Raw genomic sequence first — 27,596 nt, 5'->3', positions numbered from 1 at the left:
AAACATAATTTGTTTTTGGTTTATTGTGGCATGCAATTCCGTGTGCCTTTTTCATAATTCCATCTCTCAGTGCAACACAGAAGCAGTAAGCTGCTCGGCCAAGCTGTCTGTAAGTCAGTCAGTGTAATACAGATGAATTAGCTAGAAAATGCACAGAAGAGTCAGTCAGTCTAACAATACTGAAACCGTTTCATCAATCAGGAATAGCACATAAATCATTATCATCTTAGGTTTGACTTACTCCAGTCCTGCATTTCCATACAATCAGTAAAAGGGAAACCTTTCACAATGTGATATTTCCATGGAAATAAATGGAATACGTAACAGTATTATTCATTATGGGGACATTTTCGATATGCTGTCTCTTAAGGAGTTTATTTTCCTCATTCTGAAACATTACACAGCTGCCCCAATGATTTAAACATTTAAATATATCTGATTATCACAGGTTGTATAAATGAGCGTCTATACTATAAATCCATCTAATGATGGTGCCAGACTGTATACAATGACGGATGTGTACCATCTCTTAATAGTTCATTTACATTTCAATCGAACAATAGATTCGCAAATAAAATGTCTAATACAGACATGAATAGTCAGAAAACATCATCATCATCATATGTTTCACAATCAACAAACAGGCTTTTTTTTCCATATAATATAGAATAATGAGACACTTTCTTGTCTAATAAAAAATGTCAGCAAATTCTCAAATTCAAAACAAAGAAGCTGACTTACCGAAATATACCAAGAAGGAAAAATACCACAACAACCCAAATGTGGTAATAACAATAATAGTCATAATAATAATAATATAATCTCTATCAAACCAGAATTAATTTTCATGAGCAAACAAGTAAAATGCTGCAAGCAAACTTCAGCACTTGACGTGGCCACACAGTGGGCATGTGCAGAACTCTTACAGCGCTGGGTGTGTTGTATCACAACTACAGAATCATCAATACTCCTCCGCCATCACAAGAGGGACTATATCGCATGCATGACGCAGGATGCAGGGAGGATGGGGTGGTGGTGGGGTGGCAGAGTGCACCTGCTGGCAGTGACGGGGTGGGAATTAGTGCAGTGCAATTAGCCACTACAGCAGTGCTCCATAGACACTTTAAAGGAAACAAGGAGAATCACTTTGACGTTAGTTCAATACTCACAATACTGTTTTTACATCCAGTAGCGCCCAGCCCTTTCCAATGGGAACAGGAATAGCAAAGCCAATATTGATATTGAGAGGCAAAAGTAAACACTGGCAAACAATATAATCTCTGACAAATGTATAGTTTGGGTGAAAGGGTCAGTTATCAGCAAGTAAAATCCAGGCAAATACTTCCACAGAATATTTAAGTGATGAATATAGAAAAAGCCGAAGTAGCTGAGCAACTTAAGTCTTCCCTGAGCAATTCAGACAGATCTAGCCTCCTCTAATGGAACAAAGCAGAACTACACGAGAAGTATCTCACTCCTCAACATGACTGAGCCTTTCCCTCCTCAAATAGTTTACAGTTGAATAATATGAAAAGCTGTAGGAAAATTGCAGGAATTGGTTGTACTGTACTGTACACAACATGGCACTTAACATTACATGACTTCCAAGGTGAAGTTGTAAACAGATGTAGAGCGACAGTAGGTAGCTGAGCTAATTTCATGACTTGGAGCAGCAAAATCCCTGTGCCAGCTCTTGCCTTTTCATCTCAGAAATTCAGTTTTCAAAAGAGTATTACACTGAATTGTTCAGTCCAATTCTTCACTTTGTCTCCCTGCTTCTCCCAGCATATGTTGGGTGGAAGATAAGAGAGAAACCCCAAAAAGGTTACCAGTCCACTATTTCATTGTTCATTCGGGTTAATAAAGTAATCCTCAGACGTACAGCCATTCTGCCATCCTCTAAAATTAGATTTGATATATAATCTGAAAGGAATATTTTTGAAAAGGTACAGTAATTTAGGTGAGAGGAAATGAAAGAGGAAGCTGGAAAGAATAAAATATTAGTCAGCCCTCCTCTTCTCATTCTACACAAATCTAATAAGATTTAGAATAGGGTGTAAACAAACTCATGACTTTAAATCCTGTAAAATGGGTTAATGTTTTCACGCTATTTATTAAAGTCATTAAGAGCCACACATGGCAAGATGCCTCATATCTACTGTATAAAAGGGAGTGAGGCAAGGCCGGGCTGTATGGAAATCCCCAACACTGCACAAAATTACAGTGAACTAGACAGCGTACTGATGACATCACATCTGATGGCCGGAAAACAGGGAAAACATTAGACAAGACGATCAATTTACTGTGATGTATAATATAGCAAACAAAACAAGAATAACGAAGATCCTGATACAAAATACCCCGACAAACAACTTCACAGAAGTTAGCAATGCATCAAATAAAAGAAACCAAAAAAAAGTTAAACAAAGATACAGCGTGACGAAACACAAGAAGTGGTGTCCCTCACTTTTCTAGGCTTCAGCTTGAAACATCATGCATGAATATTGTTTACTGTACATTGTACATAAAGGTGACCGGACTGGAAAGCACAGAAAATTAGCTTACAAAACTGGGATTTCCAGTTTCTGAGATCACATGAAAGATAACACCTCTGAAACATGACAGGAATCTGTCAGTGGGCATGGACAAAAGTCATTGTAGAGCCCAATATTTAGGTCTGTATAACACCAAGGAGAGAAAGGCCACTGTCTTGCATGTTTGTGTCGACTGTATGTGAATGACAGCACACATGTACTGTTTGTATGTGTGTGTGTGTGTGTGTGTGTGTGTGTGTTTGCGCGTATGTGTGTGTGAGAGAAAGAGAGCAGTGAGATAAATGCTACAGGCACACAAAGATGAAACAATAGTTTTCAAGATTGATTGATGTGGCTCATATAGAAATCTACTAAATTAGCTCCATTTACACCTGGAAATACTATTTCTGTCCCGCACTTGGTAATTGGTATTCTTTAGTTATGCAGTACAAGTCACCTTTAATAAAGGTAGTATGGTATGGACTGAAACATGTGTATACATATCTTTGTTTTGTTGTCATCCCTTCTGACATCCAGTGATTATTTGTCTTGCACTGATTTCAATGATCATTAACAAATTCAGTTTATGACTGTGTCATTGTGTTCTGTGATCTCATGATAGTCGAGGAAATTCAGTCAACATATGACTCATAAAAGATAGAGCTTATTTGAGTATCAGCATACTCAAGACCTCTGTTTTCTACCGGTTGGAGTGCCCTGCCCATTGTTTATTCTCGGTATTATTACGTCTATCTCTTGATTTTTCAGGGAATACTTATAAAAAATGTGTTATGCAGCAATACAACAAAGGCTATACACTAAATCAGGAGCACTGAGCTGGATGAGGGCATTACCATGTATGGCAGCTTACAGAAACAAATGCCTTGACATGTAAAGAGATTGCACAACTTGAAAAATAAGTGTCAGATATTCATAAGTTTACAAAAAGTGATAAATAATCACTGTTTTGTTTAATGTACCTTTTGATAGCGAAGCGTCTCTAAACCAGTGCCTGTCTTGGAGGAAACAGACAAAAGCAAGAGAGCAATTACATACAGTAAATGGTATTTATAACTTTATTAAAATAAATGATGATTTACTGTAGCAAATGACTTGAGGTTGTCTCACAGATACCAAACCTCAGTCCTGGGAGCAAGGCAAAATTTGGTAGGAAATGTTTGAATCTCAGTCCCTGCTGTCAATTCACACTATATAAAACATGAAGAATAAATAAAGGAAATATTAACATAGAAGAGTGGCACCTACTGTATAGGTTTTTGCTGTGTGATGGATCATGTGAAATGAAGTGAAAAAAGGCCTATCGAACCTAAGTGTGTCAGCCATGTTGAATGCTAACCAGATGATGTCATGTAAAATGAGCAATCATGTGGTGTAGATGGTGTAAGATATCCAGCCTTTCTTTTAAATGTGACCGGGGATTGAAACTGCAAACATGGACGCAAGTCCAGCATTTACTGTAAGGGCAAACTGGACAGGTGCCTTACTGGGCATAAACAGTAATATGTCACTAAATTCTCTGTGGAGCTGTACATTGGTGAAAATATCCACTCAGGAGGCAGGACAACATGTTTTCCCTTGCCCCTTACAACGTGGCGCAGCACAGACTGTTGACTCATAGCTGTCAAATTTTATTTAGGCATCTGATTGACATATATAAAGGCTAAAATGAAATGGTATTCCCTTTAACCAGGATCTGGTTGTGGGCTCAGCTCTAGCTTGCCACAGGTCATTGTCTGACTTTGTATTCCTTTAGCTTCCATTGAGTAGCATCTCTGTCCCGGGCATTTTAGGACAAGCCCGGGTGGAAGTGTCCCCCAGTCGAGGAGGTCCAGTCCGCAGCACAAGCTTGCCGACGCCCAGACCTCCTGAGACTAACCCTCCAGGAGACAGAGACTTCCTGGAAAACAAAAAGAGAGCAAGGAAGGAAGAATGGAATGAAAGAGGGAAATAAAAGTCAAGTCAAAGTCGACTGAGGGAGGGTGATCCTGTGAAACACCGGTTACCATGGTAATTCACCTGAAGGCCATCTTTTTAAGCAAGTGAGCATCCATCTTTTCTGTCGAAGAACCCTCTGTTTGGGGCTGCTCCTCCACAGGAGAAGAGAGGAGGGGAGAAGAGCATGGTGGTGGGCGGAGATGGGAAGCATCCTGAGACTGTGGGGTAGCCAGGTCTAAAGACTCCTGAGAGGCAAAGATGATAAAGAGGAATAGTTAAATTTGAATATGTTAATATTGTTATTCACACTACCGTAATATAGAAATCTTTCACTCAAAATGTTTAGACTGAAGTCGGGCAAATTCAACTTTTAGCTTCAAAATATCCCTTCAGAAATAATGTGTTTTTGTTCAACATGTGTTTTAACTGTATATGCGCCATCACTCTGGTGTGATTTCATCATCATACCAACCGGAGACTTGATGTCCTGGGGGTCTGAATCCTCCAAGTCAAGAGCGCACAGTTCGAGCTCAATGTCTCGATCTGGGTCCGGTTCGCTCTCGGCCTGGCCACGATCCCGGTTGTAGGCGGTCTGACAAACTTGCAGATCAGACACGATTTTCTCTCCACTGCTTATTGAGGTTCGACAGCAGTGAAGTTCTGATGCACAAAGCTGCTCACTAAAACACATACAGATACAGAGAATTGTTCCCCTTTTTTCAAGTTTAGCACATTAAAATTGTTTTAATTTACCAATTTCTTGGTATCAATATCGTAGGAATAATGAAGGTAAAATAAAATACATTGTGTGTTAATGGCCTGGTAATTGGACACAATAGAGCACTGAGTGAAAAAAATTATTAAAATCGCATGTGAGTGAATTGGAAAATATTTTGTTCATAAGAGACATAAGTGTTTCTTGGCTGCCCAGTGGGTTTTTAACCAACCAGCTAGCAGCACTATTTTTAGTCTAACCACAGAGAGGAAACAACTGTAGCACAATGAGATAAGAGAGGGGGTTGAGAGAGGATGAGTGAGAGCAAATATTTATGAACAATAAGGAGTGAACTTCCATGTGTGCCCAGGGGGGTAGCAGATAGAAGTCTAACCAATACTGGGAAATTGCCTTAATCATGCTCACATAATTTTCTGTAGCATGTTGTGAACTTTAAGATTTGAATGGTTTCCTGTTCAAGTTCTCCGTTCTTTCCATGTGGAGTTTGTGTTTTTCCCCATAGTTCAACAAAGGAAAATAAGATGCAAGAATTTAAGAAAAAAAACTGAAGTGCGTGTGAACGTGTTGTACCTTTCTAGGAAACTGGAGTGGCTGGAAGAGTCTGATCCTCTGGAGCTCCACCTGTAGTCACTGTGATCTAAGTGGTGGTTGTAATCTAAAACAAATAAATAAAAATGTAAACAATGGAGACATCAAAGCAACATTTACCTTATAATAATATAAAAAACATATGTGTCACATTTTATGCATCTGTATAATTAACACAGTTTGCAAAGGGCTTTACAGATATAGGACAGTTAATAGTAAACCAGCTGCATTATAGTAACAGGATGAGATATTTGACTTGAAAATAAACAAGACAAAAACAGATTAAAGCTATAGTGCGCGACTGTTTAATATTAATGAACGTCCGTTACATTCAAGCAATTGACAAATGAGTTGATACAAAGCTAATTAAGCCTATCAACTCCAGAAAATGATCTCTGTATTTCTCTCAGTATGGCTATGTTTACAAAATGGTGTTGTCCGGCGACATTCGCGCGCAGAAGCTCAAGTGATGTGTTTTACATCACAGCTGAGAAAGGACAACAGCAGCCTCTGCTTTGGAGACAAAGAGGACATAAAAATTACAAGATAATTACCTCTTCTGAAGAGTACATCATGATTTTTTTAACGTCTGTGTTGTCCTTGATTTAACGAGATAAACGCTACTAGCAACTGCGTGGAGGAGGGGTGGGTCATGTGGATGTGCCAACAGGGTTGTTGTCATTACTTAGAATTCCTTATGAGGGCGACAGAAACTATGCACTATAACTTTAAATACAATTAAAGCTGAAAGCAGCGTTGTATGGGCCCTCGCACCTCCTTGCGCGTTGGGGTTACTGGCGGACGCCGCTCCTTGCGACCGTGCATTTGCGCGGCACTCAGACACTAGAAATCATCACCAATGAAAAGGGAACTCTCTGCTGAGTTCAATGATACCTCATACAAGACTCTACCTTAAACAATTCAAAAGCCATAAACAGGGGCGTGGCCTGAGTACATGGGCGTGGTAAAAGTATAGGGGCCAACTCAGTATCACATGTAGACCACACATTATGAGTTTCATGTAAATTGGATGATGTTTGTCATATAAGGCTGATATCCTGTTGCCAGCGGGGGGGGGGGGCCCACACCGTTGGACGAAAAGTTTTGCTTTTAATAACTTTTCATCGTTAAGGTCTTTAGATGACACAGACTGAATTTGAAGTTGATCGGATGAAATCTCTCCGAGTACTTCATTAAAGTTTAGCAACTATAGTTTTGGACCTACTTCCTGTTGCCACTAGGGGGCGCTATGACTTTGAGCCAATATCGGCCTGTAGATGTCGTCAGGGTTGGACTCATGAATCATGAAACGTTTCGGCCAAACTGAACAATGTACACTTGAGTTACACCCACTTCCTGTTTCGATGGCAAAACGCACAAAATGGCCGCCCCACCACGGCCATGCCCTATGACGAAAAGTTTTTCTTTTAATAACTTTTCATCTTTAACGTCTTAAGATGGTACAGACCAAATTTGAAGTTGATCGGATGAAATCTCTAGGAGGAGTTCGTTAAAGTACGACATGTGGAAATGGCGAAAATCGCACAAATTTTGAACTTTCAATTTAAAATGGCGGACTTCCTGTTGTGTTAAGCGCTTAGAGCTTTTTCGTGCGTCTTGACATGCTACATATGTGTACCACGTTTCGTTAGTCTACGTTAAACGTACTGCAGGGGCTCAGTTTCTTTTTATTTTGTAGGGGCACCAGCAAGCCATTTTTGTGCGCCTATTCCCGAAACCCTTAAAATACGTAAATTTTCACCAGGCTTGATGCGACCGCCAATTTTGGTGAGTTTTTGAGTATGTTAACCCCTCAAAAAGGCGATTCATTTGCCGGAAGAATAATAATTCCTTCAGTTTCAATAGGGCCTTCCCCACTGTCGGCGCTCGGGCCCTAATAAATAAATCCAAATAAAAAACATCATCATGGTGACATATGAATAATAAAGGGCTTTTATCCCTCCTAACCTTTGAAGTTGATGGGTGTGGTGTTGGCGCTGCCCTGGCAGGCCGTGGCTTGGATAGGTTCGGTGGTGTGGTAGCCCGTGCGAGATGCCCTGGATATGGCACCCCACTTGGAGATAATGGGCCCCTCACTAAAGGGAATGATCGGATCCTCGTCTTTCAAGCGCCGGTAGTGATCCAAGGATTGCAGCCATCGCTTCCCGACACCACTACTACTGCCACCGCCTCCACCTCCGACACCACCTCCAGCTTCATTACTGTCCGACTCCTGCATGAGAAAAACATGGATGCTTTTTAAACACATCCATACACTGCCGCAGAGATACTGAAATGAAAAATGGAATTTGTCTTCAGATGTATGTCTGTGCCTACTTCTGGGTGTGAAAAGAGTCTCACCGAGTGTTCTGAGCAGGAGTGAGCCGAGGTGTGTGCGAGCGTTTCAGGCTCAAAGGAGCCGAGGCAGGGGCCGATGGTACCACAGGACCACGGAGAGTAGTGCGCTAAACTTTCCTCGCCTCTGAACCTGCACCCCACACACTGGCCTCCACTGCCCTCCACACGCTGAAAGAGAGAGAGACATTTAAAAATGATGGTGAGACACACTGCTGTTTGCTCAATAGATGGGGCACGATAGGATCATTTTTGCTCTAAATTGCCCAGAGGTTTGAATGTGAGTCTGTATGGTTGTCAATGTCACATGAGAAAGGAATATTAAACTGAAGGTGTAAGTAAGGTCGCATATCATGCTAATTTTCACGTTCCTACTTGTATTTTGGGTTTCTACTAGAACAAGTTTACATGCTTTATTGTTCAAAAAACACATTTCTTTCTCATGCTGTCTGTATTTATCCTGTCTGTACGCTCCGTTTTAGCACCTGTCTCTTTACGCCCCCCTCCCGAAACGGAGGTCCTGACGGCTCATTTAAAGGTCCAGTTTCTGAATACGGGCTGTGTGTATTTCTCTGTGGTTTGAGCATTTTGATACTTTTACAGTATTTATATGGCACCTCGACCTGCTTTACCATCAAAACAGACATGGTGATCCCACTTTTTGCAATACAGGGCCTTTAAAAAGGGCTCATACACCTCATACCAGCCTTAGATGCCGACTAATTTGAGTTTATGCTCTCACTGCCAGTGCTGACTTGCTACCACTTTGCTGCCATCCCCGTGGCGAGCCCTGGATATCATAACAAAATAAAATAAAAATAGCCAGTATTTTTCACCAACGGTCTTGTTTGCTTATGCTTGTTATGCAGAGGCATCAAAATTGCAATTGAGATCAGTGCATAAACACTTAAAAAGTCTGTGTGGTTTCTTCAATCTGTGCTCATTTCTAAAGCGGACGTCTTCACGAACACATATCTGACGTGCTGTTAAACAAAGCTTTACTCTGCTAAAAGCCTGAGTCACTGCTTGTTAAAGTCTCTCCTCTCACTTTCTCTTTTTCTCTCGCTCACATACACACCCACCCACACATGCACATACACCACAATTGTGCATTGCTGTGATGTCTCCCTCCACAGTTGCTAAGCAACTATCTCCCCCTTAAATAGCAATGGGGGACAGCTGAGGTGGAAGCTTTCAGGATTAGAATTAAATCCTACATATTTTAAAAATAGTAAAATACACATTTTATCACTCTCAGTTTCAGGTGTCTGCAGTGACACTATTACCAAACTGGTCATGGTGGCATTTATATTTGTAATTGTCATGCTTAAAACGCTTTGTGTGTTCATGTGCGTACATATGTTGTCTCTCTTATCTATCTTCTACCTCAGTTCCAAAATCGATGGTGAAGATGGGGGAGGACTGGGAGGGCCTGTTGGCGTTGTGATGGTGGTGATGATGAGCCCACTGTTCCTGCTTCCTTCTGAACAGATCCTCGTAGCCGAGAGGAACACGGCCATAATCCTGACAACGTAGCGTTGGACAAGACAGAATGAACAGATAATTAATATAATTATCAGATAATTAATATAATATTGATATATATAATGAACAGATAATTAATATAATATTGATATATATATATATATATATATATATATATATATATATATATATGTATATATTGTAGTCATTTGTTGTGCAAGACTGTGTCTTGTATTAATGAGCTCTATCACAGGTATTGTGGCCAGACAGCATACTGGTACAGCATACAGCATACAGTAGTCATACTGGTAATGCTATATGATGATGTGAAAAGGAGAGAACAGAGTGGGGGAGGCAGAAACATATTTGGGTGAGAAGTGGGAGAACTACAGAGGAGGTTGAAGCTACATACTGCATCTCTGTGGCTGGCAGGGAAGGTAGAGGTGAGATGATATGTGGGTGTAAAAAGAGAAACCGAAGGAAAGGAAATGTTGCTGAGAATGCAGCAATAAATCTTTAAAATGTAAGATAAACCAACATTCATTAAAACAGATCTTTGGCAGAGAGCATTATTTTTTAATTATTGCACGGCTCAGAGTGGATTATGTCTCTTATAGTATGGCCACTTAATTAAAATGCACAGTTTTTACGCTCTTGAAATAGATGCTGTGCTTGCACTGCTACGAACGTTGCAATAAACATCACTCAAACAAGTGGGAGAAGCTGTAGCTAATTAACAGCCAGTTGGTACAGGTTTTGAACGACTATGTGTCTGAAGTGAGTATTCCCCACGGCCAAGACGTTGCGTTATTTGACCTACCCTGTGTAGCCCTGTGCGGTGTTCAGCTCCGGAGCAGTAGTTGCTGTCTAGAGAGTTGAATCTCTCCCTGAGTGGAGGCTGGTAGACAGAGGAATGCAGCACCTCTGGAGGGAGTGAGTTACTCCTGGCATCCTCTCTGTGGTACAGCTGTTAATGATAAAAATCATCATTACCAGTGTAAGTTACAGAATGATCAAATTAACAGCAATATGATAATTATCAGAAGGCTCACCTGAGGCCTCCATACTCTCCTGCTGTCATAGAGGGGAGCATAAACACCATGAGCAGGAGCCAGAGGCCCATACTGAGGCTGCCCCGGGTGGTGATGGAAGGCAGTAGATCCCATCCGATCTCTAGGCGGGTGTGGCGGGTACACCGAAGAAGAGGAGGAAGGTGGGTGTGGCGCTTGAGGGTCACTGGGGTAGGAAGATGATGGAGGGCCAATCGAGGGTGGCAGAGAGGATTCTGGGACGTTGGTGGATCGAAGAAAGCGAGCCATGCAGGGTTTGTGAGGAGGATGAAGAGTAGATTGGTAGTAGGAACCTGCTGGAGTGGAGGAGGAGGAGAGAAGAGAAGAGAAGAGAAGAGAAGAGAAGAGAAGAGAAGATTAATTTGCACTTTCCCAAGACAACAATCAAGGTTTTTTTTAAGCTTTTATTTAAAAATGGACTCACAGGTTGGTTGATAATGGGGTGACTCGTATGCAGAGTGGGGCTCCTGATAGTATAGCTCTGACGCCTGAGAAGGATGTGGTGCACGCAGCATGAACTGACCATGTTTGGGCATAAGAGTGCCACCATCACCCCGCCCAACTGTTGTCAAGGGAGACGATGCTGAGGAGTGGCTGACTGGAGTCCTGGGAGGTGAGATGGGCTTCCTGATGGACAGAATGACAACATAAAGAGAAATGGATGAACACATGAATGAGTTGGACATACCTAAGGTCAGACCGTCCCCACATCACTTCTCTGCCAAAATCATATGCAAAATATCCAATGTGTGCACATCCACATATCAGGTGACTTGTAAATGTGTATTTGACTAGATTCATTGAAATGCAAATAAAAGAAAACCACATGTTCTGACACAAAAATAATCATTTATATTTTGTTTATTTTTCTATTGCTTAATAACTTATTGTGATCTGACTCGACATCAACAGTAATGCTAAACTGGAAGTAATATTCGGCTGGTCATGGGGTTAAAAGCCAACAAGAGAAGATGTACAAGCATCAGAGAATAAGTCGATGAATAGTCTTACTGTTCAGTGGACCCTGATGAATTTCTGGTAGTTAGCCCGTTGGACCCTTTAGCATCATTGGATCCATTTGGCACCGCTCTATTCATTTCCTCCATCATGTCAGCCCCTCTGGAGATCAGTTGGGGGTGAGTCAGGCCGGGCATTCCCTCTGTCAGGGAGTCTGTGTTCTCCCCTGTGCCTTTGAGCCCCTGCCCCATGCCTGCAGACACATCTGAGTGGATGCTGCCCTCCATGGTGAAGGTTTTACCCATAACCCCAGGTGCTAATGGGAATGTGCGGCCTACGCTGCTGCTCTTCTTGTTTCTCAGTCTAAATCTGTAAAGAGAATAAGGGACAACGCAAAATTCAGCACAATGGGGAAGGGTTATGTTTTGCTCAAAGGAGAACATCTTAATAAACATGTTGTGATTGCATATTCCCACAGGACCTCATGTAAATCATCTTGTAAATACATTTATGATTAGATAAATAAAATCTAATTAAAAAGGGAAATTGGGGAAGGCTGTGTAGAAACAGAGGAGAGCGGAGAGAAGACAAACTCTACAGGCCTTTTTTATAGGGCAGAGTAAGTGAATCTTGGGCTACAAACCCTTAATGTAATCTAGATATTTGTCTCATTTCACTCAATTTAAGATTCTCCTCATATACAGATAATTTAGTTAATAGAGTGTCATTTTGCAGTTATAAAACACAGAATAACTACCATAGTTGTGTCAAACATTTTTTTTTTTGTTGATCTAACTATAAATGCAAATTTTTCTATCTTGAATACAGTGAGTCTTTCGGAGTGTATGTGAGTATGCACTCACTTCTCCAGTTCATCCTGTGTGTGTGCAAATGTACAGTTGGTTCCTCTGGGACAGCCTCCCTGCTGACGAAGGTCTCGGCACATGCTGGTCTTGTACTTGCTGTTGGCCTGAGGCTGCAAAATGCACAGATACAGTGCACATTAACTGTAAAATAAAACTAATGCATGCAAGTCTTCGATAAATGACTAAGATTAACTTATGACTCTTAGTCTGAAGTTGTAAGTTGTGATAGTTATCATAAAACACGGGTGATACTAAATAATAACTTATAAGTGTAAAGTTCATGTCAAGGTGTTAGTTAATGTTTACTCTTAACCCCTAATTAACTATATCCATGGTGATGCAGTGTTTTTTTGCAGACTGTTACAACTCATTACTGTAGATGTTGAAAGGGAAAAGTCTCAAAATTTCAAGATGGACGTCAAACAAATGTCAAAGACACTGTGCTGGCACAAATGAATGATGTCACACGTCAAACTCCACAGACAGGTGTGGACAGAACACCATAAAAATAAAAAAATATATTTGATATAATCACCTTTGTGGTACACAGTGTTTGTATTGTGGCTGTATTAAAAAAGCCAAAAAACAAAAAGTAAACTATATATATTCTGAATGTAGGCCTACTCATATATAGCTTGCAATTATCTATGTCTGGACTTCTTGTATTTAATGTTTGTTTTAAACTTCATTCTCTGTTTATTGTTTGACAAGAGCTGATACTGACACACAGGAGAGCTTCAGCCACTGTTCACTCCACTATACTGTATGTACTGTTAGTGACCAGTTTCAGTCTTTGTAGCTGCATTATCTGACAATACCATTAAAGACAGCAACATGATGATTTGAGAAGTAATATTAATTGGGATAATAGTGAGTTCTTGAAGATATGTAGTGAGTTAGTAGTACTTATCCCCTTTACTTTTCTACTGGGCAAATATTATGTTTATGATCTCCCACATTTCCTTCAGCTCCTCACATTTCTTGCATTGTTCTGTTGTCTATTTTAAATAACATAACTGTTACAATCTCGTCCTATCAGTGTACCTGGGGAGCATCGTGGCTCTTCTTGCTGAAGTTCTGTATGAATTCCACTAGTCCATGAACCACCAACTTCACAGCCAGCATCACACTTTCCAGCTCCTCCCATGATGGTGCCGGGGCATCTGCACACAGATCAATAACAGAGTCTGTTAAGAAGAGATTCTTATCACTGTACAGGGTCTCATAAAGGCTTAGACCTAGACAGAATTGTACATGTATCTGACATAAATTGAGATTAGACATCCTGATACCATTAAAATCAGAGCAAACTCTCTAGCTGACGTACAGGGTACACACACTTTTGTCATTATATCCATTATACAGTATGCTAACTAAAAAGGACAGCAAAAGAAGAGTATGTATATGATGGTGCCCCCCGTATGAATAAAGGTTAAAACACTGCAGTGCTTTGAGCTAAACTCTAACATTAGCATGCTAACATGGTGCTCACAATGACAATGCTATAACATGCCTATGTTTAGGTTGTGGTTTACCATGTTCACCATCTTAGTTTAGCATGTTAGCATGCTAATGTTTGCTAAATAGCGCTTAACACAAAGTACAGCTGAGGCTGATCAAAATGTAGTTTTGCAGGTATTTGCTCATAATACAAAGTAGCCTACTGGACACATTTTACCAGAGGGGCTACATGAAAAGGGCAACATGGCAATCTATCCAATAGTTGTTTCATGATAATATAATAATTAAGTTTAACCAAGAAACTACAATTCAGAATACATTTCTGAATGCCATAATAGTTTAAACTCGAACACCCTGCATGTCTTTTTTTTTTTTAAATAAACACACAAAATTAATCTGTATATTTAATCTTCTCTTTTTTGCTTGTTAATTGCATTTTGCATTGGTATGTGAGTGTGCATGCCCATTTTCTTCACTTTTCAACTGTTCTTTGTGTAACAGAACAAGCCCTTTTATTCTGAGAAGTGTGAATCATTCAGAATCATTCGCATGCATTCAGATGAATACAGTTAAACAAACAGAATTACCTGGGTTGTGGTCTATGTTGGCTAGTAGCTCTAGGTGTGGTCTAAGGCTGGTGAGGTTGGCTGGGTCTCCCGTCCTCTGCAAAACAATTGTCAGCTCCTGAACGCTCTTTGCAAACGACTCTGGAGACTGCAACTGAAGATAGAAGAAAAAGATAGAAACGGAGAGGGAGTTTTCAAAAAATAAATAAAGAAAAGACGAATGTATTTGTCCCGTGACTTCGTTCTCTAGAGGCTTGTTATACCCACCCTGTGAAATTTCCAAATTGAGTTCATTAATAATGAATGCTGAAACTTATATGGCAAGTGGAATGACAGCCTAATTGGCATATGAATCATACTGGCACCTTGTCAATAATGGACTGCATATGTGACTTGTGGACCAGATCTCCGTACAGCAGAGAAGACCACTGCTCAGGTGAAATTCGTAGGCCCGCCTCCATGGCGATGTGGACGATCTGTGCGTCATGTTCTCTCCGGAGAGCCTCGTACGTTCGAAACTCTTCTTTCAGCTGCATCAGTGAGGAGTCTTCATCACGCTTAGTCACCTGACAGACGATGGACGGAGAGAGAATAAGGAAGAGGGGGAATTGAGAGACAGGAGAGTGTGAAGAAAGACGAGGAAGAGAAGGAGGGTATGGACAGATTATTATCTTTTGTAAGACCTTTGTCCTTGATACAGATTCAGAACCAGATAAAAGAATCTTTCACTTCACCCCAAAATGAAACTTCACTCCTTCTTGTACCATACACGACAATTTTTTTAAACAAAAATTGAAACATTTTGGCCAGAAAAGTTAGATCATGTTTTGGGCATTTTTAGGCCTTTATTTGACAGGACAGCTGAAGACATGAAAGGGGAGAGAGAGGGGGAATGACATGCAGCAAAGGGTCCCAGGTCGGAGTCGAACCAGGGACCACTGTGTCGAGGAGTAAACCTCTACATATGGGCGCTCGCTCTACCAACTGAGCTATCCAGGTGCCCGAAGTTAGATTTTTTTTTTTTTAATTGTATTCAAGAAAGTATTTTTTTATTTGGGCAGAAAATCTGATTTGTTATCTGAGAGTATCTACTTATAATGTACTTTTAAAAAATGAATAGGGTGCAGAACTTGTTGCATTTTGCCCTCAGTGTGTATTACATTACAGCGTTAACCAGTGACACTGGAGTAACTAATGGTATAATGAAATATTCATTTTGAGGTGACTTAGTCCTTTAAAATAAAACAGTATTTTGGTATGGGAGGCTAAGAGTCATCCTTGCAATTTTCCAAATAAATGTAACCAAATTTACCGACCAGTCAGATTGTTCGTATGTGGTGTCTTCAGACTCACAAACTCAAATTCAGATCAGACAAAGGGATTCCCCCCTGCTCAGAATCTGCCCTATGAGCAATCATCATAAGACACCAACACACACAACCAGCTGCTGTATCACTTACAAATCTGTTCAACAGTCAAAATCACAACCCAACAGAATAACAGATTTCATCATTATTGGAGCTCTTGCTGCTGTCCATCCTCTGTCTGTTTTCTCTCTGTATTCATGCACTATCTTTCTCTGCATCTCTGAGCTGTCTGTCTCTGTCCTGCAAGGCGGGGCAACAAGAGCAAATATAGACTGCTGTTACATCAGTAGCAGATAGCTGGCATTTCTGCCCTACCAGCAATGTCTGTAATCAGATAACAGGCACAGAAATACAGACACGCATGCATAGAAAATATATCCACAGATGCTTATGTCCTCGTTACAGATATGACTTTTATGCAATATGTGATATCAGTATGGGCAACACATACTGTACACAGTATATGTATAATACTTTAATGTCAGACAGGGTCATGTTAAGAGCTCTATCCACATTTTATAAGGGTTTTTTTTTCGAAACTCACTCAGACACTTTGACTAATTTTGAGTTTATTAAATGGAAACTATTACATGTAAACTGACAAGAATAAAAGTTTTGGAAAACTGTTGACATAAAAAGGGTATTCATTTGAAGCACTATCTCTGCAGTAAAGGGATATGTGGTGGTAAATGAGGATCTATTTAAATACCCTTCTTTTAATCAGGTCATTTATTATGGCTTGGGTTCTTGGGAGAGCAGCAAACTGAGGTTCTTTTGTTCAGTTTGATGTAGATTACATTGCAAAGAGCTGTGGTTAGCTTCTTTTTTTCATGAAGACTTTAACAGTGCAGCTTGCTCACATGTCGGTGCATGTGCACATTTGTATGTGTTTGATGTGTTTCTATGTATGTATGCTCATTCATGTTGCACGTACCTTGAAGCAGGAAGCCCTGTAGAGAAGCTGCACCACGTGCCCTATGCTGGTTTTGGAGGCCTGGGGGAACCGAGCCTCAAGTTTTTGGACTACAAACAATACCAACACCTTCCTGGATAAAGCTGAGCCGTCCTCCAGAGCCAGTAAAACTAGCTTCAGAGCATCTTCTTGCATAGCTGTTGAGGAAGAGATGTAGGGATACAGCAGATGGCAGGGAGAGGTGAGAATGGTGGGAGGAGGTGAGAACACAATACATATTTTAATCCAACATATCAATCAAACAACCATCTTAGAACCAGGTGTCCTCAGAAACTAATTCTGTTATCATGAAGAAAAACACTTTCCCAGTCAGAATCTGCCCTATGAGTAATCATCACAGGACACTGGGTACCAGCACCAGCAGTCAGTTTGATGAGGCAATCTACTGTAAACAGGCAATTTAAAATGCAACCAAATTACATGAAATCATTACAGCAGAAATATCCAAATCAAGCTATATGGAAATTAACAATGCTGTAATACTAGTGTGAATTATATTCTTTGTATTTAAAGGTTCTCTATACAAGAAAGAAATAAAAGCAAGATGACACTTTGTTGTTCTCAAACCTGTCACACAGCTCTTACCTGTACATTTTACAGGCTACAAAAGTCAGCATCAAGTGACATCTTTTAAATTATAGTGCCTCAAAAAGTTCACAACAGCATACATCACCTTTAGACACATGTGTAATCTGCCTAAAAATGAATTTGTTACATTCAAATGTCTTACTAATCACATGTATTGCCTTGCCTCACACATCTATGTCTTGGAGCAAGATGTTCGTATCACTGAAAGGTGTATGCTGTATGTCATTCACACCCACCAGGTCCCAGGAACTGGCAGCCCCGCGCCCTCACTGCTGCCCAGAGGTTGGCAGAGAGCTGCTGGGGGTTCTGGTGTTGCAGGATGAGCTCGGTTACGGTTCGTTCCCCCAGCGACCGGCCTGCCCGCACTGCCCGCACACGGCCCTCCTCCTCCACCAGCTGGCAGTTCACCAAGGTCACCAGCTTCCTCTGCATTGGCCGGCTGAGCACGCTCGGACTCAGATTTGCCACACCTGCAAATGGTGACAGCTCTGTGGTAAAACAATGTGGAACTTCAACACAATTATAACATTTACTTTAGTTATGAGTCATTTTTTTAATGGATTTAGTCTTAAATGAACTCTTAGTTAAAATCTGTTACAACCAGCTCTGTATGTGGATTTAAAGCCTCTTCATGGAATGGATAATGTTCATCATGCATCTAATCTCCCACCAGTGGTTTATGTTTCTTAGGGAACCAGAGAATGACGAAGTGTTAATTGCCCAAATGATCGAATTCGCCAAAAATAATTAATGCTACCACAGCACCGTCACCCAGAATTGTCTGATCGAACAACTGGAAACAACTGGTCAATTTCAGTGAAGTAAATCTTTCTTGTCTGGTTACACAGAGAGCTGAACATTCTCTCAGTGCCATACAAATACAGCTTTCAGGCGTCATGAGAAGTGTGAGAAACATGAAAGCCAAGTTGCACAGGCAGCTTAACTGTAGCCCACGCACATTCAGTATGAAGGGTTTCATTCTCTTTCACAGATGTCCACAAGTCTGAAACTCTAAAGTGTACCATTTAAAACACAAAAACAGGCATACATAACTGCTCACACACACAAACAAACCTTTTGCTCCGCTGATAGGTTTTAGGTAGAGAGCCAGCTCTTCCACGCACACCTTGGACACCTCGTAGTTCTCAACTTCTGCTGCACTGCTCAGGCTCACCGGCTGCACATCTGGGACCTGAGACACACGTCATGAGCACACACAAGACGCATACACCCAAAGAATGTTTTGACAATTCTTTCCTCTCGACTCACCTGAGCACCAACCAGCTGCAGCAGGGCACAGTTGACTGGCAGCAGGTCGATATCGGTGCTGATTGGCGTCTGATCAAAGGGGCAGGCCTTGCGGTGCAGTTTGTGTAGGCAGGTCTTACACACCGTGTGGGAGCAGCCCAGGCTGATGGGCTGGTGGCCGCTGCTGTCAAACTCATTGTAGCAGATGGGACAGGACAGGAACTCTGTCCACTGGGCCGCCTGCACTGGCATCCTGACACCACACCACCGAGGGAGGCGTCGCTGAGCTCAGGGGGAATGCATGTCAACGAGTCCCGACAACAGCTCCTGCTCGCCAGTGCCGACGATGACTGTGAGGAATAGGACATAAAGTTATGTAGCAGTGATTTTGTAAAGACACATTTTGACACATTACTGTAAAAATGTAGAGCTTGACTAATATGTATATAACCGATTTGTTAATAATAAAAACGCTTGTTCAAATTTTGAAAGCTGATTCTGACAGTTTACTACATTAATCGACAAATTGTTTCATAATGTTTCATGTCATAATAAAGCACTTTAGATAATCCACCACATGGCTTGACTCAACACATTAAGAATCATCACAGTGTGCTTGTCATTACAATAACATAACTTCAATTATAGCTACACTACAAAAGAAAAGCATTACACTCTGGAATTTGCAAAAAAAACATATCAAATTTAAATAATGGGAAGAAAATAAAAGAATGTGAAACACAGAATGCGTAAACCTCCACAATTACAACTTCCATTGTTATGATTTGGTTATAGGGCCCATTAGAATTCATTATGTGCATGTGCACTCTGTTCGTATTTATATTCAGCTGCTTGCCATAAAAGATTTGTCGCCTGCTACCATATCTTTAAATATCAACAATACTTTTGCTATGATGCATTATCAAGTAGACAAAAACTATAGGATCTACATTAGAAAATATATACAATTTATACAAATATATGCAGACAGTAAGTGGTAAGAACTTTGTAAAAGCTATAAGACAATGAAATGGTGTCCAGCTAATAAAGGAGTAGCATACACATCATTACTCAAGTGCAATAAGCATTGAGCTAAGTACACAGGCAATCTTCAGCCTCTCTCGCCATAAAAGTCATACATTTATTTAATCTGATGTAGGCAATAAAAGCGCTCTCTCCCTGTCCTAAAATAATGAATTGCCAAGTCTCAACACATATTACATTAAAAGGCCTTGCTGTGAACACAATTTGTACAATATTAAGTCCAGGTCTATATTTCTCTCATCTCATTACCAACTTGGATGGGACACTAGTTAAACATCATAAAAGATCACAATAACAACAAAAGTTCGTAGAAAAACAAAATGTATTTTATAACACTTATTTAAATTACAGTAAACCAAATATTTGAGAGTTGTTTTCTTTTCTAGAATGCATAAAGTAATAGATTAAGATTTAAATTCAAGAATAGTGGTGGAGACAATTGTAGGCCAAAGTTTTTGTTTATGTCAAATGTTCCCAAACATCTTTTACAACTAAAGCTCTCATTCAGTTTTTTTTTATTTTGGTGAGCACAGTTTGCAAGACTGTATCCACCTGGGCACAATGCCACACAGTGAGACAGACAAGCTGAAATAAAGATACACAACACTACTTTTTAGAGCTTATTTAGAGTAACATCAAAACGTAAACATCCATATGGAAGAAGAAGATGCTAATAAGCGAAGTGAAGTGGGAAAAAAGTAATGGGTACGACAAAGGATCCACTGAATGAACAAATGCACAGACAGATATGTGGGAGAAGTTAAGATTATAAGATCTAAATCGGCTCCCTTCATGCTTTACTAAGATTGTGAACTTTCTCATTTCTTGTCACATTTACTCAAATGTTCCACTTTGTACGTTTTTGAAAATATTTCATATTATTCTTACATTATTCTTTCATATAAATCTTACATACAGCGCTGTACAATACGATATTTTTATACTTTTTTCATGACCTCCTGTATGCTATTTAATGCATCAGCCAATTAACCAAAAGGAAAACCTTACATAAAATACACACACACAAAAAAAATCCTTCTGAGTCCATTATGCAAAGTGTTTTACACACAGCATGCAGACAGCCAACACCTGTTGCTTTTAGAGTCTGTTGCATCTGTTCAAACTGCTCACCAAAATGACAGCTGGTGCCCTCACAGAACAGGCGCCATAATAAAAAAATCTGTTCAAATGGGTTTAGAGATACAGTGAAATAACACATACACACACACACACACACACACACACACACAGTTATAGTATAAAAAAAATTGACTACCAGTTTTGAACGTATTCTGCAAACAGTGTGCGTGTATGTGTGTGTGATTCTGAGAGCCTGTGCAGCCATATATCAACATGTGCACAAAATCCCCTCCAACATCTGGAAAAAACAACCTTTTATAACAAATAGAGCACATATCTTAAAATATATGAACATGCATGCTAGCAGTCTAATGGAAAAAGTATACACATACACTCAGGACTTCACAACAACATGCATTTTAATGTGATTTAAATCATAATATGTAGCCAGTTATAATGCCAGTTTTACGCACCTTCCAAACTGCCCACAGCACGCGGTGACCCCCTGGCCGCGTAGACAGCTCCGCTCTGTCCTCGAGCGTCATATTTCCTTCCGCGAGGAGCCCAAATATAACACCGATTATGGCTATTGTAGCCCACAAACTACCGAACCACCGTCTGAGTAAGATTGAGGGAATAATCGATTGAGGAAAGGGGTTCAGGCGAAGTTTGGAGACGATGAAGATGGGAAGTTTTATCTTGGCGCGTGAGCCCGGATAAAACTCTCTTCCTCTGTGTGTGCGCAGATTAGCGAGTGGTGCAAACTCTGGGGGCAACTGTTCACCGTGATTCACTGGCTGTAGTCACGTTGACAGCCACCTGTTCCTGCTCTGAGCAACTGCTCCATCCTGTTTTTTACAGAGAGTCCCTGGCAGAATACACACCGAGGACTGGACTGGACTGAGTTTGTGCAGAAATTATTCCTGCACACATGGCTAGATTCAAGTCTGTGTATTGTCTCACCACAATTAGATTAATGATATGCATAAGTAGCTCACAGCATGGGAGTTCATCATGATGCACACAAGACTTCCATTACTTGCATGAAAGGACCATTACTCGTGTATGTAGGCCTATGCAAGCATGCCACACACAAAAAGCCCCCACAGTCATGAATAAGTCTGTTCTTGTGACAGGAGACCTCAACTTCCTCTTCAGGCTCCTCTCCCTGACTGATGAGGAAATAGACCTATGAGCTCTGTTTTTATTCTTTCATGCCTGCAATTCAGGTTGCGTGGTTTTTAGTGTAGGAAAACTTGAGGATGTGCCATTTTCAACACACCCAGGCATCAAGAAAGATGCAGTATATTCAAAATATCCTTAAATTGTTGAAGGAAGGCTTCGTAGACTTAAGCAGTGGCCAGTTGAGCCACCCACTCTACTGAGCGGAGGATGAGAAGTACATTATGTCTTTACAGCCAACAGTTGGCGAGCTATCATCTGGCTCAGGACAGTAAGTCCTCACTTGGCCCCCTCTGTGTGGGGGAGGGCATCTGGAGTTTCCTTTGGCATGTCTCATAAAGACAGAGTGAGACAGAAAGAGAGAGATTGTCTCAATAGAGTGATTTTCAGAACATTGAGGTAAGAACATTTTCACAATAGGACGATATTTGGCACATCCTCACTTTTCAGGGGTATTTGGACTTAGGTTTAGGCTTAAGTCACTATTTAGCGCCAAATGAGGTAACACAATTAATGGTGACTGAGCCTATGGCCTACTGATGAAAGCCCTTATATGCACAGTTTTTTTTGTCGACACAGTAAGTGACACATTTTCCATCACCCAGGAGTGGTTGGTCCGCCAGACAGGGCAGACGGAGCTAACGTCAGTCAACTGACTGACGTTAGCTCCGTCTCCAAAGAGAACAAAACGGAGATCATGGAGATTATAACTAAAGGTAAAGGTTGATGTTCTCACAATGCCAGCAAAAAGTCAGGTAGAAATAAATCAGGTAGACTCATGCTGTCACAGGCTAAGAGCACTACAGTGTCTGCAAAATATCACGCCCGGGGGTAAACATCTTTCACATGGCTATTGTGCAGCGATAGCACAGTTTTCATTAGCATGACATATTTGTGAGTTTGAGTCCTTGCAATTAGGGGTGGGAATCACTAGAGGCTCCGTGATACGATATTATCACAATACTTATGTCACAATACGATATTATTGCAATTTTAAACAATAGCGACATTCTGTGATATATTGCAATTTATTACCTTTTTCCAACTTCAAATTATGTTGAAGTTGAGTTATAATTTGTTTTATCTAAAAAGATAAATGTTTCTGTTCATCTCACTTCCATTTTGTTATTAATTTGTGATTACCACCAGTGGATCGAAAAAGCAATTGATTTTCATTATTCTAGTACCAAAAAAATAAAATGATCATGTGCAATTTACAGTATATAATAAAAGATGGATACTTGGCGTCCGTGTATCGATGCAGAATTGCCATGAAAAATATTGCAATACTATGCTGTATCGATTTTTCCCCCACCCCTACTTGTCATGGCTGTCTCCCACAGAAATAGGGACTCTGAAAACAGCAACACAACTGAAAGGGAGAGTACAAGGAAGCAGAATATAGCAGTCAGCCAATGGGATGCTCATCTAAGTAGTACACACCCTAATGCAGGGTTAGGTTATGGTTGAAGTAAGCGCAAAGGTTAGGCATGTAGTAGTCTATATCCTCGACGTTCCACTTTCAGGATTGCTCCAGTGCCGCAGGAAATTCCGCCGGATACGTGTCTTTTCGCCGTTTCCTTCCGCTTTCTTTGTGTTGGGATTTTAAACTCTGGTGGATTTATGAGGACTATGGTTAACTGCTCCTCAGATCTCTGCAGGGTAAATTGAGACAGCTAGCTAGACTATCTGTCCAATCTGAGTTTTCTCTCGCACGACTAAAACAACTTTTGTACGTACACATGTTCCACCAAAACAAGTTCCTTCCTGAGGCTATAGGTAGTAATGATGGATTGATGTGACTATGTGTATGGGGTTGTCACACTTAACATGCGTGTGTATGTTGCATTGATTTCTGATTGTGCTGCTGTGTCATAATGACATTTAACTGTCACTCATTGTGCAACTCCAGTTTGAGTATTTCTGTAAGCCCAGTGGAGTGAGCTGGCACAGTTACCTCTATCGTACCCCAGTATCTGTAGAGAGACACGTCAGGGACAGAAGCACCACATTAACCTGTGTATAGAGAAGGTGACTAATAGGTTCTGTGTTATGCGGAAGGCAGAGCAATTTTAAGCCAAACAATAATCAGTTTATGAAGCTATAGCATGAGAAGCATAAGTAAGTATAGTATACATAAGAAGCATAAGCATATATTCAGTCAGGAAGACTATACTTTTGCATGCTTCTTTATTTTTCACGCATCTAAATTTAATCCTCACACACATACATGCTCACTAATTTTTCCTTTCTGTCCTGTCCTGCTCTCCTCAGCTGGTCACATCAGCTGATCTCATCTATCCAATAGCTCAGCGACACACCTACATTGTAAGCCTATCATCCTGCTGCTGCCTCCTTTAAATATGACTCTCTCTCTTTCTGCCTTTAGTACATTCATGCTGCTGAACGCGGAATGTTTACGGCTGTTACACCATTTAAATCTGTTCTCCTCTCAGTTGTTGTCAGATGTCATTTCAGTGCAAATCATTCAAATGGCAATATGCCCCTCCACCTCCCAATCACCGCCAGTCTTTTCAGATTCTTTAGCTCCATCAGCTCCCTCAGCCTAGACAACAGAATAATCAGCCACCACCACCACCACCAGTGTCTGGACTCCAGGGCAGACGTCACTGCGTTACAAATCTCACTGTAGACTCTAAGCGCCAAAGACTTTCTGCCAAGAAATATCACATATCTGTTATAATAAATATTCATCTTTACTTCATTGACTTGTCTCTTCTGATTGAAATACAAAATGGGAAACTTACTAAGCTGTTATGATGTGTTTGACAAATTGGCATCATGTATTAGCTCTGACAGCTATGCGTTTGGGGCCTCATCATGCCCTAGTGGTTTAAAACACATTCTGACATTAGGATCTGTGTTGCATGTCATCCCCTCTTTCTCTCCCTGCCAATTTTAACTATCAATTACCAAATAAAGGCAAGAAAACATTTTAAATAAAGAATCTAAAAGTTAGACGTTTGACCAGTTAATGGATCCACAACAATCAATAGCAGCAATAAGGGATGAGCTGTCTCAGTGTGGTTGAGCAAGCAATGCATCATCTGACGGACAAACAGTCATGCTCATATCATCCAAAAACCTTTCTGATACATGCGCGTGCACACACACACACACACACACACACACACATACAACCACACAAGAAATAATAAATGGATGGATGATCTCACACACACCGCCACAGAGCATGAGTTGGACCTAAGGGAAAGGAATCTGAAGTAATATGAGGACTCCTTCTCACTGTCACCGTGGCCCCTGAATTAGAACATTCTATGTGGTGTGTGTGTGTGTGTGTGTGTGTGTGTGTGTGTGTGTGTGTGTGTGTGTGTGTGTGTGTGTGTGTGAGCAGTAAACCCAGATTATTGGTGTTTTCATTTTGAAATACAGATAATTCACAAAATCTCCTCAACAACTGAGTTACTGTCATTAAAGAAGCACATCAGCACAAAGCAAAGGTATCATTCTGTAATTTCAGACAGTACTGCTGTAATCACGACTGCAATTTACTTATTTTGAGAAATATGTGCAGCTCATACGCGCTGTTTAAATTAGTCTGTTTTTGTTATTTCAAAATTTTTATTTCTCATGATTCACTTTTGTAAATGTGCTAATTAAATACCCCCCCCCCCACACACACACACATTTCAGCAGTTAAGGGGGTAGCGCCAATCAACTGTAAAGTGAAAGCAACACACTAAAAAGATTCAACAGGCACACAAACTCCAGTATAAGTAACAAAATGCACTTGCAGTCTGCAATAAAAAAAAAATCACACAATATTTTGGTATTAATTTAAACATCATTTTGAGAAATAAATTGTAATACAAGGCTAGAATGGTGGCAGAGCAGCTAGTTTTCCTGTGATATTTATTTGGAATGCTTCTTTCTATAATGTATCTATTATAGTGTATCTATTTATTTCATTTATCACAGGATTACTACAGTTGTTTCATGTCTGCTCACTTGTTTTTGAGTGTACAGTGGGGGTATGTGGGTCTGTGTGATTATGTATTCATGAGGCCTGTCATCACAGTGTGTGGGGGTAGTGAATGTATGGTAGGCAGGGCAACCATACTGCTCATAAGCTGCTATATTATAGAGCACATGTAATATAAGCCTATGTACTATTATGCCTGTGAGATGTCTGCAGTGACAGAAGCACCCAAGAGTTATGAAATCTTAGTTTGTTTTTTAGCCTTGGATAATATTGCTAGAATATCAGGTTACTGTTGCAAATCAGCAGGTTACTGAGTAACCTCCAACATGACAGGCTGCTCAATACCTAAACTTTATGATGTCAGCGCTGCATCAGACTAAAGGCTAAATAATATGCAACAACTGGACTTGGAAACTGCTCTGCTGCTGCTCAGGAGTCCCTTTGAGAGCAACAGTGATGTTCCTCCATAAATGTCACATCTGTGCAAATGCCTATCATCACGCCTGGAAGAGTAACATCAACTAGTCTCCACCATCGCAGCAGCATATCTACAATTTCATGTTGCTTTACAGCATGCAATGACTGATGCAACTCTTTCTAGAAAACCCTGGTTTGCATTTGTGGCTATGAGCTATGGGCCCACAATTCCAATACAACCGGCCTTCTTATAATATTCCATCAGCACCAGTTGCAGGAATTGATGATGAGCTGGTAGCCGAATAGTTCCAGGTCTAATGATATGATTTCTGAAATCTGTTGCTGCTAAATGATCCCTCGTTTTCAGCGGAGGAAAACATAAACAAGAATAGAGTCCTAATCTGACATCAAAATGCCAAAGGTTTTGCACACATGAAACAAAACCTCGATTTGAGGAGCATGAGAAAGTAGCGCGCACCTCTGGATAAGTCACTTACCTCACGCACTACACCAGAGCACCAGAATAAACATATTCAAAGACATCCACAAAAGCGCATCAAAATAAAAATGAAAATCTTCATCAGTTGCAAAACAACCGCAGCAGCCAGCCCAGGGAGATAATTCTTGATGCGAGGGCGATATGGCTCTGCATTTCAGAGCATTAAAGACAGGTCCCTTGGTCTAGTTGTGATCCTCTGCCCCCCTTTTCGATTGTACATGACGGAAACATTCGCTCAGGTACAGTGAGCCACACACTCTCAGCTTAACAAACCGGGCCTGAGAGGAGATGGTGGTATCGCTCCGCCGGTAATGGTGCCTGAACTGCGTCTCAGACTCACCACCGGGCTGCACAGGCGAAGAGCTGCTGCACCGTACGCATCATGCATCCTACTCTGCCCGAGACGCGGTTTTGTTCAGCCTCGGACAGTTCAACAAAAATGCGTGTGCGTAATTGTCGGAGATGCGGCGTAGGGCACTATTTTAATCTAGTGAGCAAGGACAAAAAGATGTAAAGGGGCAAAGCCGGAACAAGCCGCTTTTCGAGGCGTGGGCTCTCTGGTTTTAAAGGAACAGACCGACAGAGGCTGCGCTTCGACAAGTGCGCCTGTCAAGAGGAAGTTCATACAAACACACGCAGTTCCTGCTCGCTTTATTGCAG

The 27,596-nt window shown here is 40.8% G+C and overlaps 1 protein-coding gene across 4 annotated transcripts; it reads right to left on the bottom strand.

Moving 5' to 3' along the window:
* Positions 1 to 3: 3 nt before the first annotated feature.
* rc3h2 (ring finger and CCCH-type domains 2) lies at positions 4 to 27,446 on the bottom strand. 4 transcript variants are annotated; one of them, XM_031277769.2, is made up of 20 exons: positions 26,935 to 27,446; positions 18,772 to 19,100; positions 18,577 to 18,694; positions 17,739 to 17,990; positions 16,876 to 17,051; positions 14,940 to 15,140; positions 14,596 to 14,728; positions 13,592 to 13,710; positions 12,545 to 12,657; positions 11,736 to 12,050; positions 11,149 to 11,351; positions 10,707 to 11,020; positions 10,475 to 10,621; positions 9,556 to 9,693; positions 8,176 to 8,340; positions 7,783 to 8,047; positions 5,797 to 5,881; positions 4,963 to 5,170; positions 4,572 to 4,735; positions 4 to 4,452 (listed from the first exon to the last, which is right to left on the bottom strand). In XM_031277769.2, the coding sequence occupies exons 2-20, from the start codon at positions 19,000 to 19,002 to the stop codon at positions 4,305 to 4,307; spliced, it is 3,495 nt and encodes a 1,164-aa protein (XP_031133629.1). In that variant the 5' UTR covers positions 19,003 to 19,100; positions 26,935 to 27,446; the 3' UTR covers positions 4 to 4,304. The 4 variants fall into 4 exon arrangements, with proteins under 4 accessions (XP_031133629.1, XP_035851723.1, XP_031133630.1 ...); XM_035995830.1 differs by having other exon boundaries at positions 4,244 to 4,452; positions 10,707 to 11,017; positions 26,935 to 27,445; XM_031277770.2 differs by having other exon boundaries at positions 4,244 to 4,452; positions 17,739 to 17,972; positions 26,935 to 27,444.
* Between the last annotated feature and the right edge of the window lie 150 nt (positions 27,447 to 27,596).

The sequence above is a fragment of the Sander lucioperca genome, chromosome 1 (assembly GCF_008315115.2).
Source record: "Sander lucioperca isolate FBNREF2018 chromosome 1, SLUC_FBN_1.2, whole genome shotgun sequence".
Classification (NCBI taxonomy): Eukaryota; Metazoa; Chordata; class Actinopteri; order Perciformes; family Percidae; genus Sander; species Sander lucioperca.
Note: the sequence above shows the minus strand (reverse complement) of the source record. Positions and strands in the feature narration are given on the sequence as shown.

What these genes read in the sequence shown, in the direction of transcription:
- rc3h2 (XM_031277769.2), bottom strand. Translation starts at nt 19,002, where the DNA reads ATGCCAGTGCAGGCGGCCCAGTGGACAGAGTTCCTGTCCTGTCCCATC. An exon ending in GGAGAGTATGGAGGCCTCAG is followed by an intron (nt 10,622 to 10,706) that starts GTGAGCCTTCTG and finishes TATCATTAACAG; the next exon opens with CTGTACCACAGAGAGGATGC. An exon ending in CTTAAAAAGATGGCCTTCAG is followed by an intron (nt 4,453 to 4,571) that starts GTGAATTACCAT and finishes TTTGTTTTCCAG; the next exon opens with GAAGTCTCTGTCTCCTGGAG.